At 43.5% G+C, this 13,877-nt stretch overlaps 1 protein-coding gene across 3 annotated transcripts in view; it reads left to right on the top strand.

Annotated features, from left to right (window-relative positions):
* The window catches only part of WDR7 (WD repeat domain 7), a 1,145,388-nt gene that overhangs the window by 30,253 nt on the left and 1,101,258 nt on the right, over positions 1–13,877 (top strand). For all 3 annotated transcript variants that reach the window (XM_029579728.1, XM_029579736.1, XM_029579721.1), the window contains exon 2: positions 3,734–3,905. In XM_029579728.1, coding sequence (XP_029435588.1) covers positions 3,747–3,905 — 159 coding nt within the window. In that variant the 5' untranslated portion in view covers positions 3,734–3,746. The remainder of the gene's footprint in view (positions 1–3,733; positions 3,906–13,877) is intronic.

Below are 13,877 nucleotides of genomic sequence, written 5' to 3'. Positions count from 1 at the left end.
ATTTTCGAGGATAGTGGGCGATGTCCTTTTGTGGATTACAAACTGGTTAAAAGACAGGAAACAGAGTAGGATTAAATGGTCAATTTTCTCAATGGAAAATGGTAAACAGTGGAGTGCCTCAGGGATCTGTACTTGGACAAGTGCTTTTCAATATATATATAAATGATCTGGAAAGGAATACAACGAATGAGGTTATCAAACTTGCGGACGATACAAAATTATTCAGAGTAGTTAAATCACAAGCGGTTGTGATATATTACAGGAGGACCTTGCAAGACTGGAAGATTGGACATCCAAATGGCAGATGAAATTTAATGAGGACAAGTGCAAGGTGTTGCACATAGGGAAAAATAACTCTTGCTGTAGTTACACGATGTTAGGTTCCATATTAGGAACTACCACCCAGAAAAAAGATCTAGGCATCATAGTGGATAATACTTTAAAATTGTCGGCTCAGTGTGTTGCAGCAGTCAAAAAAGCAAACAATGTTAGGAATTATTAGGAAGGGAATGGTTAATAAAACGGAAAATGTCATAATGCCTCTGTATCACTCCTTGGTGAGACCGCACCTTGAATACTGTGTACAATTTTGGTTGCCGCATCTCGTAAAAGATATAGTTGCGATGGAGAAGGTACAGAGAAGGGCAACCAAAATGATAAAGGGGATGGAACAGCTCCCCTATGAGGAAAGGCTGAAGAGGTTAGGGTTGTTCAGCTTGGAGAAGAGACGGCTGAGGGGGGGATATGAGAGGTCTTTAAGATCATGAGAGGTCTTGAACGAGTAGATGTAAATCGGTTATTTACACTTTTATCATTTTGGTCACCCTTCTCTGTACTTTCTCCAGTGTAACTATATCTTTTTTGAGATGTGGCTAGAATTGTACACAGTACTCAAGGTGCGGTCTCACCATGGAGCGTTATAGAGGCATTATGACATTTTCTGTTTTATTCACCATCCCCTTCCTAATAATTCCTAACATTATTTGCTTTTTTTGATTGCTGCAGCAAACTGAGCTGAGTATTTCAAAGTATTATCCACTATGAGGCTTCGATTGTTTGTTTTCCTGGGTAGTAGGTTCCATAATAGGAAATAACATCGTGTAACTACAGCTTGGGTTTTTTTCCCCTATATGCATCACCTTGCACGAGTCCACATTAAATTTCATCTGCCATTTGGATGCCCAGTCTTCCAGTCTCGCAAGTTTCTTCTGCAATTTCTCACAATCCGCTCGTGATTTAACTGCTTTGAATAATTTTGTATCATTTGCAGATTTGATTACTTCACTCATCGTATTCTTTTCTAAATCATGTATAAATATATTGAAAAGAACTGGTCCAAGTACAGATCCCTGAGGCACTCCACTGTTTACCCTCTTCCACTGAGATAATTGACCATTCAATCCCACTCTGTTTCCTGTCTTTTTTTTAACCAGTTTGTAATCCATGAGAGGATATCACCTCCTATCCCATGACATTTTAGTTTTCTTAGAAGCCTCTCATGAGGGGCTTTGTCAGATGCCTTCTGAAAATCCAAATACACAACATCTACTGGTTCACCTTTATCCACATGTTTATTAACGCTTTCAAAAAAATGAAGCAGATTAGTGAGGCAAGATTCCTTTGGGTGAATCCATGTTGACTGTGTTCCGTTAAACTAAGTCTTTCTTTCTAAATGCTGTGTGATTTTGATCTTTAGAATAGTTTCCACTATTTTTCCCAGCACTGAAGTTAGGCTCACTGGTCCGTAGTTTACCAGATCGCCCCTGGAACCCTTTTTAAATATTGAATACATTGGCCACCCTCCAGGTACAATGGATGATTTTAGTGATAGGTTACAAATTTTAACTAATAGATCTGAAATTTTATTTTTGATTTCCTTCAGAACCTTGGGGTTATGCCATCCGGTCCAGGTGATTTGCTACTCTTTTGTTTGTCAATCTGGCCTACTACATTTTCTAGATTCACCTTTTTGTTTAGTTCAGCTGACTTATCACCTTTGAAAACCATCTCCTGAACCAATATCTCCCCAACATCCTCATTAGTAAACACGGAAGCAAGGAAGTACAGTGGTCCCTTGACTTATGAACTCAATTGCTTCCAGGGGGCTGGTTGTAACTCAAGTTGGTTGTAAATATGGACTATTTTTTCCACAGGAAATAATGGAAATACCCATAATGCGTTCCAAACCTCCCAAAAGCACCCCTTACCTAACCATTTCTATAATAAAAAATGGTTGTATGATGTCTGTAATTACCAGAAACACCAATAATGTCCTAGTGTATTCACCAAAAAGTTATAAAATGTACCTAGCCTACCAGAAACAACAATTTCACCTCCTCCACCAGTTCCTTTATGATATCTGCATATGGGACTCTCTACCTGGGTAACATCAAGCTAGGTTGAGAGAACATTGCACAAATCTCATCTTTAGGTGAGTTTCCTCACTCCGAAGGTCATCAAATCTTCACAAGAGTGCACTGTTCTGTCTGACATGCAGAGTGTGGCGTACAAAGTGGCCCCTAACTCCTACACTAATATCTACACCTCACCTCGAATAACTAGGTGGGCCTTATATAGGGCTATAAATACCTACCTAGTATGAGGGCATTATGGCTAGTCTCTCTCTCTCTCTCTTTCGCTTTCTCTCTCTTTCGCTTGCTTTCGCTCTCTCACGCTCTTTCGCTTTCTCTTGCTTTCTCTCTTTCGCGCTCTCTCGCTTTTGCTTTCTCTCACTCTTTCTCACTCTCTTCCCCCCCCCCCCCCCCCCCCCCGTGGAAATATTTTGGTTGTAACTAGAGATCTGTTCGTAACTCAAATCCAGAATTTTGGTCGTAGCTCAAGGGCCCACTGTAATTTAATCTTTCTGCAATGGCCTTATCCCTAAGAGCCCCTTTAACTATTAGGTCATCTAATGGGCCAACCAATTCTCTTTCAAGTTTTCTGCTTTGGATATATTTTAAAAAGTTTTTATTATGAGTTTTTTGTCTCTACAGCTCTCTATAGTTATAACTTGCAAATTAATGTTTTGAGGAGTATTTTGGTTAAAACATGGATTTTTGAGTGTACATTGGACATAACACTTGAGCTAGGTCTAGCTGGATCTATGAGGGCATCTGACTTTAAATATCTGACATTTAACTGGGTTAAGAGGCAATATATACCTTAATTTCTTCTACCTGATCAGCAGTGTGTTTGATAGACACTATTATCCTAGTTAGGCCTGGGAGTATGATACCAGAAATAGATCAACTATTGGGGATCTGATGGGTACTTGTGACCTGGACTGGCCACTGTCTGGGACAGAATGCTGGTCTTGATGGACCTTGGTCTGACCCAGCATGGCATTTATGTTCTTAGGACAGTCTCCTTGACTCTTTTTTTTTTTTTGGTTAATTTCTGATCCATGTGACTTTTGAGGCCCTTGTATTAAAACAATAAAAGATCACTGTTCTCATTTGCGGGTCTAACTAATGATCGGACATCTAGTTTTTAAGAATGGGGCAGGAAAAATATTTTTTGTTGGTACCTTCTCTCCAAAACAAGAGTTTTTTTTTTTTTTTTTTGGTTTTTTTGTTTTTTTCAAATGTTTAGAGGTATTGTTTAAATAGTTGTGTGATGGGACCCATGATTACTGATGTTTACCTTGCATTAATACAGAATGGTCTGTGTGTGTGTGTGTCTGCCTATGTAACTTTTTTTCCTTCATTTAAAATTTCTTTTATTGAATTTGCAGGTGTGAACAAAAAATGGCAGGAAATAGTCTGGTTCTTCCCATTGTACTGTGGGGTCGCAAAGCCCCCACACATTGTATTTCAACAGTACTGGTAATGGATGACTTGGCTACAATTGTCACTGGATGCCATGATGGACAGATATGTTTGTGGGATCTTTCTTCAGAATTGGAAGTAAGTGTTTTATTTATTTTTTGTATTTAGGTTTTAATGTAAATATTGCTTTGTCTACAAACAGTGACTTACAGTCATGAAAAGATGTGCATCCTGTATACATACAGTAATAAAAATCATAAATGTTTAATAGTGCTTTCATTTTATAGAGTGTGAGTAGAAACAATTTATAGAATCGATTGACTGCAACTTTACCTCTTGCATAGCTTCCCATGTATACTCATATAAGCACCTCATAAAATGGCACGTCGTCAGAATAATTTAAGATTCCAATAGCTAAATCTTTTTGTTGTGGTTTTGAAAAAATAAGGGAATGTTTTGTTTTCTTTATTTAACAAATGTATTTACAGCTGGTTCTTAGATTTGGGGTAGTGTAAAGTGCAACCTGTTTGGACTCCACATTGAATTTCTATTGTAACATGATATTGCTTGTCCTGCTACACCAGTCCAGACTAGTGGGTTATCATTGCCTACTAGCAGACTGAGATGGAGGACATGCCCTTTTGCAGTGACATTGTCACTTGGTTTATATGCTGGTGCTGCACCAACAATAGCCAGTATTTCTCTGTCTTTAGTAGTAGGGTTTCTTGGCTGCCAGATTCCCAGTTTTCAGGCCTGGTCGCATATGGAGCTTGCTATCATGGCAGTAGTTTGCATGTTGTTTTCCCTGATGGAGCAGGATTTTGGTTCCTAGGGCAGCAGTTTTTTTTTTCCCCCTAGCGGAGCAGGCTTGGATCATAGCTCCCAGGGTTCCCTGCAGGGCCTGGATCCTGTCTCCCAGGCATCTCTCCAGGGGCCGGTTGAGCAAAGGCCTGAATCATGACTCCTGGGCTTCTTTTTGGGTTTGGTTGAGCAGCGTCTGGTAAGTGACTCCCGAGTTCCCTTTTGAATCTGATTGAGCAGGGCCTGGCAGGTGGCTCTCAGGCCTCCAGCCGAGCTTGATTAAGACTTGAGAGGTCTGGTAGGGGAAACCTTTTGTAGATTCCCTTGTATCTAAGGCGTGTGGGTGTGGTGTCCTCCTTTCTTGAAGCCCAATTCCCCCCCCCCCCCCCCCTGCCATGCTTGTATTTAATTCCCATATCTCTGGACTGACCAGACTAGGCAGCAGTAAAGAAGCTGCTTTTATCCAAAAAAAAAAAGGTATAGCTAAGTGCAGTTGTTGAGCAACTGCTGCGGCAGAGAATTAACAGAGCGATGAGCAGAAAAGAACCTTCTTTCTGGAGACCTTACGAATAGGCTTAAGTATTCAATATCATGGTGAGACCTTTAGCCATTAGGGAACTCCACTTGTTCTTACAAAACAAAATACCTCCGGCTTTCTTAGCATCCAGAACCACTGGGTTATGTACCTCTACCAGCAGATGGAGACGAAGCAAAGCTGACATCACAGTAAATATACCCCTGTAATGACATCAGCCTGCCAATATTCTCCATCTCCAGCAGATGGTGGATGTGCATCTCCCTTCTTGGGATTGCTTCAGGTTTTAGAAGGAGAAAGAAATAAGGAAATTTATTTTGCTCTGCTCTCCTACGATACTAAATGGTCTCTCCCCAGTTGAGAATTCTTGAGGTAATTTCCTTGGTTCCTCAGATGAGTGCCTTGGTCCAGTAGCTGGTTATTCAGCCAGCGTGGACTTAGATGATCAAATATCTGAAAGACAGCGGATGCAGGAAGCTGAGTGTGGTGGTGACTGTATATGCCCTCTTCCCCTGCAGCTGGAGACTGACCCTTACTCAGCTGGGATAGACTACGCTCAGATAAAGCTTACAAAAAAAAAATAGAAGAGGGTTTTTTTTGTAGGGCTTCCTCCGGACTCCATACTTGGTGTGCCTGTCTGACGTTTGTTCCTGCCCCCGAGGGAGTTTATGGACATGGGCAGCCTGGCAGGTTGAGCAGCCCCTTTGGGCTATGCCCTACTCTTAGACTTTTCTTTGGGAGCCATGTAGTAAGCTGTGGCGGTGTTTTCATGCGTTTTTCCTGCGTGTTAGGCTGAGCTCTTCAGGACCGTCTGTTCGCACAAGTGTATCCAGTTGTGGCCCAGTTTTTGAATGCTTGGTTGGATGCCTGCTTTGATGTCCAGTTGGTAGCAGGGTCTGATTTAGGCATGCGCTTGCCTATATGCACAATCTGGGCTGCATTGGGGGCGCTCAGGTTTTGGGCATCCATCAAGCACAGGCTTAAATTTTGAACGTGTATCTTTTATAGCACAAATTCAGCTGGACGCACATCTTTCAGTTGCCTGTTAAGCGTACTGACAGACTGATGCCTATAGCTAAAAACCTAAGTGCGTTACCTTCAGTGTTGTCGGTCATATTCTTGCATCTCAGCATGGCCTTCCCTCTAAATTGTGCCAGTGCTGCTTAGAGGCTCGGAGAATTGCCTTCATCTGATTTTTACTAAGCCCAGTTCTTCCCAGCCTGATGATGGCCGGGGTAAATATGTGTTAGAAGGGTTGCCTGACCTTGGAACTCCCTTAACTAGTTTGTCAGCGGGGGGAAGGTAGCTCAGTGGGCATAGGACATGTGTCTCTTGGTTTTGGCATGGATCCTTCTGTCTTTTCTTGTGTGGAAATTTTTCAGGGATGGCAAGTATTTCTTTAGGTGCAGTCCTCTGCCCTGACCAATCTTGCTAGGTCAGAGTTACAGGTCGTGACCTCCCGCACGGTGCTTAACCGCGCAGCACCAGGTGAAGTACACCTTATTTGGCTGCAGGTGTTCCTGAAGGGATCCGCATAGCGCTGATGAAGCAGATCCTGACTCTCTGAGGATGGGGAAATTCCTCCAGGACTGGAACCATATAGGACCATGTTACGTTTCTTTCATAGAAATGAACTGCTGGCCCTGATTTCCCAAACATTGAAGATGCTGGGAGTCCCTGGGTCAGATTCCATGTCTGAGCCAAAGAAAAATCCTATTTTGGTTTCTTTATGTAAAGCCTCTTGTTTTTTCTCTATTATAGAGGCCATTCAAGAATTGATTGATCTTGAGTGGGACACACCAGAGGCAAATTTCAAAGGGGGTCGGACCTTGTAAAGTCTGTACTCCCTGGATCCAGTGGTGAGAGAGCATCTGCGTTTTCTGAAATTGGATGTGCTTATCTGTTCCGTCTCTAAACAGACAACTTTTCTCATGGAGGGAATAGCAGCCTTGAAGGATGTGTATGTGCATGATAGGAGGATTGAGGCCATCCTTAAGCAAGCATTTGAAGCAGTGGTGATGACATTGCAGATAGCTTCCTGTTGTTCCCTGGTGACTCGCTCCTGTTTGCTTCTCTCTCAGGAGGTTGATGACTCTGGAGTGAACTCCAGGGCAGTTATGGAACATGCCACTGCCTTTTTAGCAGATGCAGACTACGATTTGGTCCACATCTTGGCCAGAGGAGTGGTTTCAGTAATAGTGGCCAGGTGTCAGCTATGTCTGAGAAATTGGTCGACAGATGCGACCTCTAAAGCTAATCTTACGAAATGTGCCTATTAAGGGCTCGCTTTTTTGGGGAGTGAGTTGGAAAAACTGGCCAGTAAGTGGAGCGAATCTCCGGTTCCTCAGCTGCCGGAGGATAAGAAGCAATTGTCGCGCCCCTTTGGTATGAGGGATCATCTGAGGAGTTTCAAGCAGTTTTGTCCGTACAGAGGGACGACCTTTCAATAGGTCACAGTCCTTTCATCCCAGACAGCCCAAACAAGGTGTGGGCTCGGGTAGTGGAACTTCCTGAGCCTCCCAATAAAGGTTTGCTGACCCACCCCCAGGAGCAGGGAGATGGGGGGGTTGCCTCTCTCTTTTATCAGAGGTGGGTCGAGATCACATCGGATCAGTGGGTCCTGGAGATGATACGAGAAGGATATGTGCTGGAGTTTTGCAGTCTTGGGATGTGTTCATGTTGTCTCCCTGCAAAAGAAGCAGGCAGTGGAGTCTACTCTGTCAAGGCACCTCAGACTGAAGGCTATGGTTCCAGTCCCCACGTTTCAAGAAAATATGGGGCGATATTGCATTTATTTCGTTATGCCGATGAAGGAGGGCTCCTTTCATCCAATCCTGTATCTCAATAGTGTCAACAGTCATTTGCGGGTGACACATTTTCACATGGAAACCTTATGCTCAGCGATAAAAGGCCGTGCAGTCGGGGGAAATCTGACCTCCTTGGATTTGTCCGAGGCATACCTCCATATTCCCATCTGACTAGAGCAGCAATGTTTTCTGCGGTGTTGGGGTGCCATTATCAGTTTCTGGCGTTGCCTTTTGGTCTGGCCACTGAACCCAGAACTTTTTCCCAAGGTAATGGTGGTAGTGGGGGCAGAGGTAAGAAAGCATGTGATTCTAGTTCATCCGTATTTGGACAACTGGCTCATTTGGGTCAAGTCTCTGGAAGAGAGCCGACTGGTGACCTGCAAGGTGATCTTCCTGTTGCAAGAGCTCAGTTGGATGTTGAACCTAGCCAAGAGCAGTCTTCCACCATCTCAGTCATTGGTGTATCTGGGAGTTCAGTTCGTCATTAGGTAGGTTTAAGTTTCCTTGGCAGACACTCGTATTAAGAAGTTGATGACGCAGGTGCGACTCTTGGTGAACACTATACAGCAAACATAGGCCCATATACCCATACATAGGCCCATACATGGGCCTATGTATGGGTATCGGTTTGATGCTGATATGCCTGGAAGTGGTGCTGTGGGCGAGGGCGCACATACATCATCTTCAGCGCTCCCTGCACTCTTGTTGGAACCCATGGTCTCAGGACTACTAGGTTTACTCCACTCCACCTGCCGATCAGAGTGTGTTCTCACCTCCAGTAGTGGTTGCAAATGGATCATCTGAGAGAGGGAGATTGCCGGACTGGTTGGTACTCATGACAGATGCGAGCCTCCAGGGTTAAGGAGCTCACTGTCGGGAACTGTTGGTGCAAGGGAGCTAGACTTCAGTGGAGTCTCTCTGGAACATCAATTAGCTGGAAACCTGGGCAGTTTGGCTGACGTGCTTGCAGTTCCTGTAGTGGGCTGCAGGGTTCAGTGGTCCGAGTAATGTCGGACAATGCAACGACTGTGGCTTACATCAAATGGCAGGGAGGAACCAAGAGCCATCAAGTGTGTCAGGAAATAGACCAACTTATGCATTGGGTGGAAGTGCGTCTTCAAGACATTGTGGCCTTGCACATTGCAGGAAAATACAATGTAAGAGCAGACTTTCTCAGCAGGGAGAGTCTGGACCAAGGAGAATGGGTATTGTTGAATGAGGCGTTTCAGCTGATAGTGGATTGCTGAGGCCTTCTGTTCCTAGACCTGCTGGCGACTTCTCACAATGCAAAGATTCCCTGATTCTTCAGTTGCAAGAGAGCCATATCCTTGGGTATCAATGCTCTCATGCAGGTCTGGCTGCTGTATACCTTTCCTCCATGGCCCTTTATGGGCAGAATAGTTCAGAGGGTCGAAGGCCACAGGGGGATGGTGCTTATGGTGGCACTGGATTGGCCATTGTATGCAGTTCTGTGAAGACTCCTGGTAGACTCCTCCTTAGTCTTCTGGCACACAGGAATCTGTTGCAACAGGGACCTGTCTTTTAAGAAGATCTGACTCTGGTTTTCTCTTAAGGTATGGCCCTTGAGGGGGTTCGCTTGTGAAGTGTGGATATTCTACTGAGGTGATTGCCTCCTTGCTAAGAGCACAAATATGTATGGGTTTGGTAAGTGTTTGAGGCTTGGTGTGAGGATCGAGGCGTGCTTCCTTGTTGAGTTAGGATCTCGCTCATTTTGGAGTTTTTTCAGGATAGCTTGAATAAAGGGTTGGCTCTTAATTCCTTGAAGGTACAGGTAGCAGATCTTGCCTATTTCAGGGGTCAGGTGAATCCTTATCGTCTCATCTTGATGTGGCCTGGTTCTTGAGGGGAGTGAAACATCTTCATCCTTTCTTGTGGTTCCTTGTGGAGTCTTAATCTGGTTTTGGACTTTTTGGCAGGTGCTATGTTTCGACAGATGTGCTCTGTGTCCTTGTGCTTACTAATCTTGAAAGTGGTGTTTCTGGTGGCGATATGTTCTGCACATTGAATTTTCAAGCTGCAGGCCTTGTCTTGCATGGAACCATTCCTTTGGGTGACTCCAGGAGTACTCCAACTGTGTACTATTCCTTCTTTCTTGCCTAAAGTGGTCTCAGATTTCACTTGAATCAGTCCATTTCCTTGCTGTCTCTGAATAAGGAAAGAGATGCAGAGGAATATCGCCTGTTGTTTCCCTTGGATGTCCTGAGTATCTGGAGGTTTCTCAACCTTTCCGAAAGACTGATAGTCTGTCCTTCATGGTGGAGGTAAACAGGGCGAGCTGGCTTTGCAGGCTACAGTAAATTGTTGGATTAAGGAGGTAGTCATTGCTGTGAATGTGGCTTCTGAAAAGCTGTTGCCTACTCAGGTTAGGGCTGATTCCAGTAGGGCTCAGGCAGTGTATTGGGCAGATGTTAGATTGTTGTCTCCTGTCTACATTTGCCAAGCTGTGACATGGTCCTCCTTACACACCTCTTCCAGGTGTTATCATCTGAATGTGTAGGCCTGGGAGGATGCAGCCGTTACACATGCAGTTTTGCCTGGGCTGCAGGCAGCCTCCTACCATATTTGAGTGTAGCTTTCGTACATCCCACTGGTTCTGAACCCATCTATGTAGGAGCTAGGAAATGAGAAACTACTACTTACCTGATAATTTCCTTTTCTTTAGTATAGGCAGGTGGATCCAACTCCCTGCCCTTGACTGCCATATGGCTGTGTTACAGTCCTCTTTTGTGGCTACATGTTCCAGAGGTTACTCCAGTCCCTAGACTACTGTTAATGTATTTCTTGTCTGAGCTTAGTGTTTCATGTTGACTGAGTATTGAGGGTTATTTGTTTTTAATCGTTTTTGCTAGTCCATCCACAGTTGCTTTTGAAGAGAATACTGGCAGGCTGATGTCACTGTAGGAGTTATATATACTGTGACTTCAATTTGCTCATTTTCCATGTACTGGTAGATTAAGGAAAAGGCATTTATCAGGTAAGAAGTCATATATTTCTCCAGATACTCATCCAGCCCATGGAAGGCGCGTGGATCTCACACCCTACCCAACCAAAAAACATATTGGTAGGCAGCCAGTTACAGTGGCTCTACTGTGAGTGACTCCTCTCTATCAGGCCAATGGTTATGGTATGGGATGGGTGGTTCCTAGATGTTGCACTCCTTTTGTTCCAACACTTGAAGGTGTTTCTCTCTATATCAGCCTGTTAGTGTTTGGTAAAGGTTGCACCGGAGAAGCTTCAGCGTTTGATAACTTTTGTTCCAGTACCACTCAAGGATCATGGTTTAGGTGGTCTCTGGCGCTTCCTCAGTCAGGGGTCCCAGGTTCTCAGAGTCTTAGGTTGAGTGGTAAGCTTTATACGAAGTCTGAAGCCTTGCTAGTCTCTGGGTAGCTGGGGGTCTTGCTTTGAAACCAGGGTAGGCAAAGACTTCATGACTCATGTCAGTAAATGGTTAACTTGGGTGTGAGACTTATCCCATGGAGATCACTCAGGTAATAGGAGTATCACCAGCTCCTGGGTTCTGTAATAGCCTCTCTTGATCTAATTCTCCAGAGCAAGGGCTCACCTGTGGCTTCAGATGTCTCTGTTGTTCTGCTTGTCCTTGCAGTCAAAGCACTGTGGAGTGCATCTCCCTCTTTCACTTAGTCAGGGATGATCTGACTTGGGTGGCAGGAACCATGATCTGTCAAAAAGAATGGATCTGTATCCTCCTAGATTGGTTGTGGAGATGTTAGATGAAAGGGTGTTGTGGTCACCCCTCACATAGCTCAAGGGATCTGGTCTGAAGAAAAAGCATTTGGTCTATAAACAGATTGGAAACAAAGGCTGTCCAACCAGGTTGCAGTTCCTGCTCTTAATGATTGCTTATGTGAATGGGCAAGGGGATGCTCAGAGACCAATGATAGCTCAGAAAACAAGTAGGTGGTTCTGGAAGGCGGAACAGAACATACAGCATTTTTTAGTGGTTCACTTTGCAAGGTTAGCGCACATTTTAAGCTGACGTCCTCAACAGGAATAAGTTGGTCCTCAAGAGTGTGTGAGCTCAGACTGGAAGCTTTCCTGAACAGAATACAATTGAATCTGATGGCAAATCGCAAGTTTCCAAGTCTGACAGATTATTCAACAGCCAGAAGAAAAAAAGAAGAGTTCAGCAATTGCTCATGGCTTGGTACAGCAGAAATTGTCTTATCAGCCTAATTGTTAGCTCAGAGATGAATATTCTTCAGCAGTCATTCTTTCTGCTTCTCTCTTGAGATTTGAGGCTTCTTTTAAATCTCTGGCCATGTCACTCTGGCATGTAGACAATCATAAGAACATAAGAAAATGCCATACTGGGTCAGACTAAGGGTCCATCAAGCCCAGCATCCTGTTTCCAACAGTGGCCAATCCAGGCCATAAGAACCTGGCAAGTACCCAAAAACTAAGTCTATTCCATGTTACCATTGCTAATGGCAGTGGCTATTCTCTAAGTGAACTTAATAGCAGGTAATGGACTTCTCCTCCAATAACTTATCCAATCCTTTTTTAAACACAGCTATACTAACTGCACTAACCACATCCTCTGGCAACAAATTCCAGAGTTTAATTGTGCGTTGAGTAAAAAAGAATTTTCTCCGATTAGTTTTAAATGTGCCCAATGCTAACTTCATGGAGTGCCCCCTAGTCTTTCTACTATCCGAAAGAGTAAATAACCGATTCACATCTACCCATTCTAGACCTCTCATGATTTTAAACACCTCTATCATATCCCCCCTCAGTCGTCTCTTCTCCAAGCTGAAAAGTCCTAATCTCTTTAGTCTTTCCTCATAGGGGAGTTGTTCCATTCCCCTTATCATTTTGGTAGCCCTTCTCTGTACCTTCTCCATCCATATTGACCTTCCTGCAAAAGGGCTTTTTGATAAGGGCTGAGCTCTTAATTCCTGGGGGTCCCAGTTGCAGTTGTTTCATGGTACAGACATCAGATTCAGGGAGTTCTTAGTTAAGCTTATTTGTCCTCCCCTTGGGACTCTAGTGTACCAATTGGAATTTGAATCTAGCTCTTACAACTCATCTCCTTCTTTTGAGATGCTTAGTCATGTATTCTCAAAATATATTCCTTAAAAGTGGTATCCCTAATGGCCTTTGCCCAGAGTTATGGACATTAATTGGCAGTATCTTTCCACGGAATTGGTCACTTTTAATCAACCAGTGCCATCCTTCTTTTTGTCTTCAGTTAAACAGGCAGTATCTCTTCTAGTGTCCCATAAAGGGGGACATGATGTTAAGGGTAGTCTCTCCCCTTATTAAAGATTCTTTGAATCTTCCTCAGATATATAAAAAAAAAGCTAATAACTTTTGACTAACCAATAGGCCTTTATTCTGCAAACATCATGGGGAGAGGCAGCTTCAGAATCCTTATTGTCTATGTAAATCAAGCAGATAATCCCCTTCAGGTTTTTGTTAAAAGGGTCAACAGCTTCTGAAGGTACTTTGTTTTTTCTATGAGGGCTCAGGCTTCCTTTTGAGCAGAGTCTACAGTGCTTGCTTTGGAGGACATTTGTAAGGCAATCACTTGGTCTTTACATTTTCTCATAGATGTTACGGATTAAATATACAGTCAAAATATATAAAGAGCCTGTGTCTTGTCCAAATAGCAAAATCAAATAACCAAAATTGGACAGAACATTGATATAAACAGTGAAGGCTTATAAGAAATTGGTAATGCCAAAAAACTTTGCTTGTATGGGTGTCAGCAATCCAGGAAAACAGTGTAAGACCTCTCTAATAAGATTACTGCTTCTGTGCTATTTATCTCTCTTGTTGCTGCTTGACATATGCAGTGCCGGAGAGAAATGTAGGATATTGTCCCTGCTGAGCAGAGTTTGCTTTCTAAGAAGGACAAATACAGGAGAGTCTATACCTCTTGTTTATGAAGTCTCAATTTATTATTCCTAAAGTTAATTGTGTTTG

Source organism: Rhinatrema bivittatum, chromosome 1 (genome assembly GCF_901001135.1).
Source record: "Rhinatrema bivittatum chromosome 1, aRhiBiv1.1, whole genome shotgun sequence".
NCBI classification, from domain to species: Eukaryota; Metazoa; Chordata; class Amphibia; order Gymnophiona; family Rhinatrematidae; genus Rhinatrema; species Rhinatrema bivittatum.
Note: the sequence above shows the minus strand (reverse complement) of the source record. Positions and strands in the feature narration are given on the sequence as shown.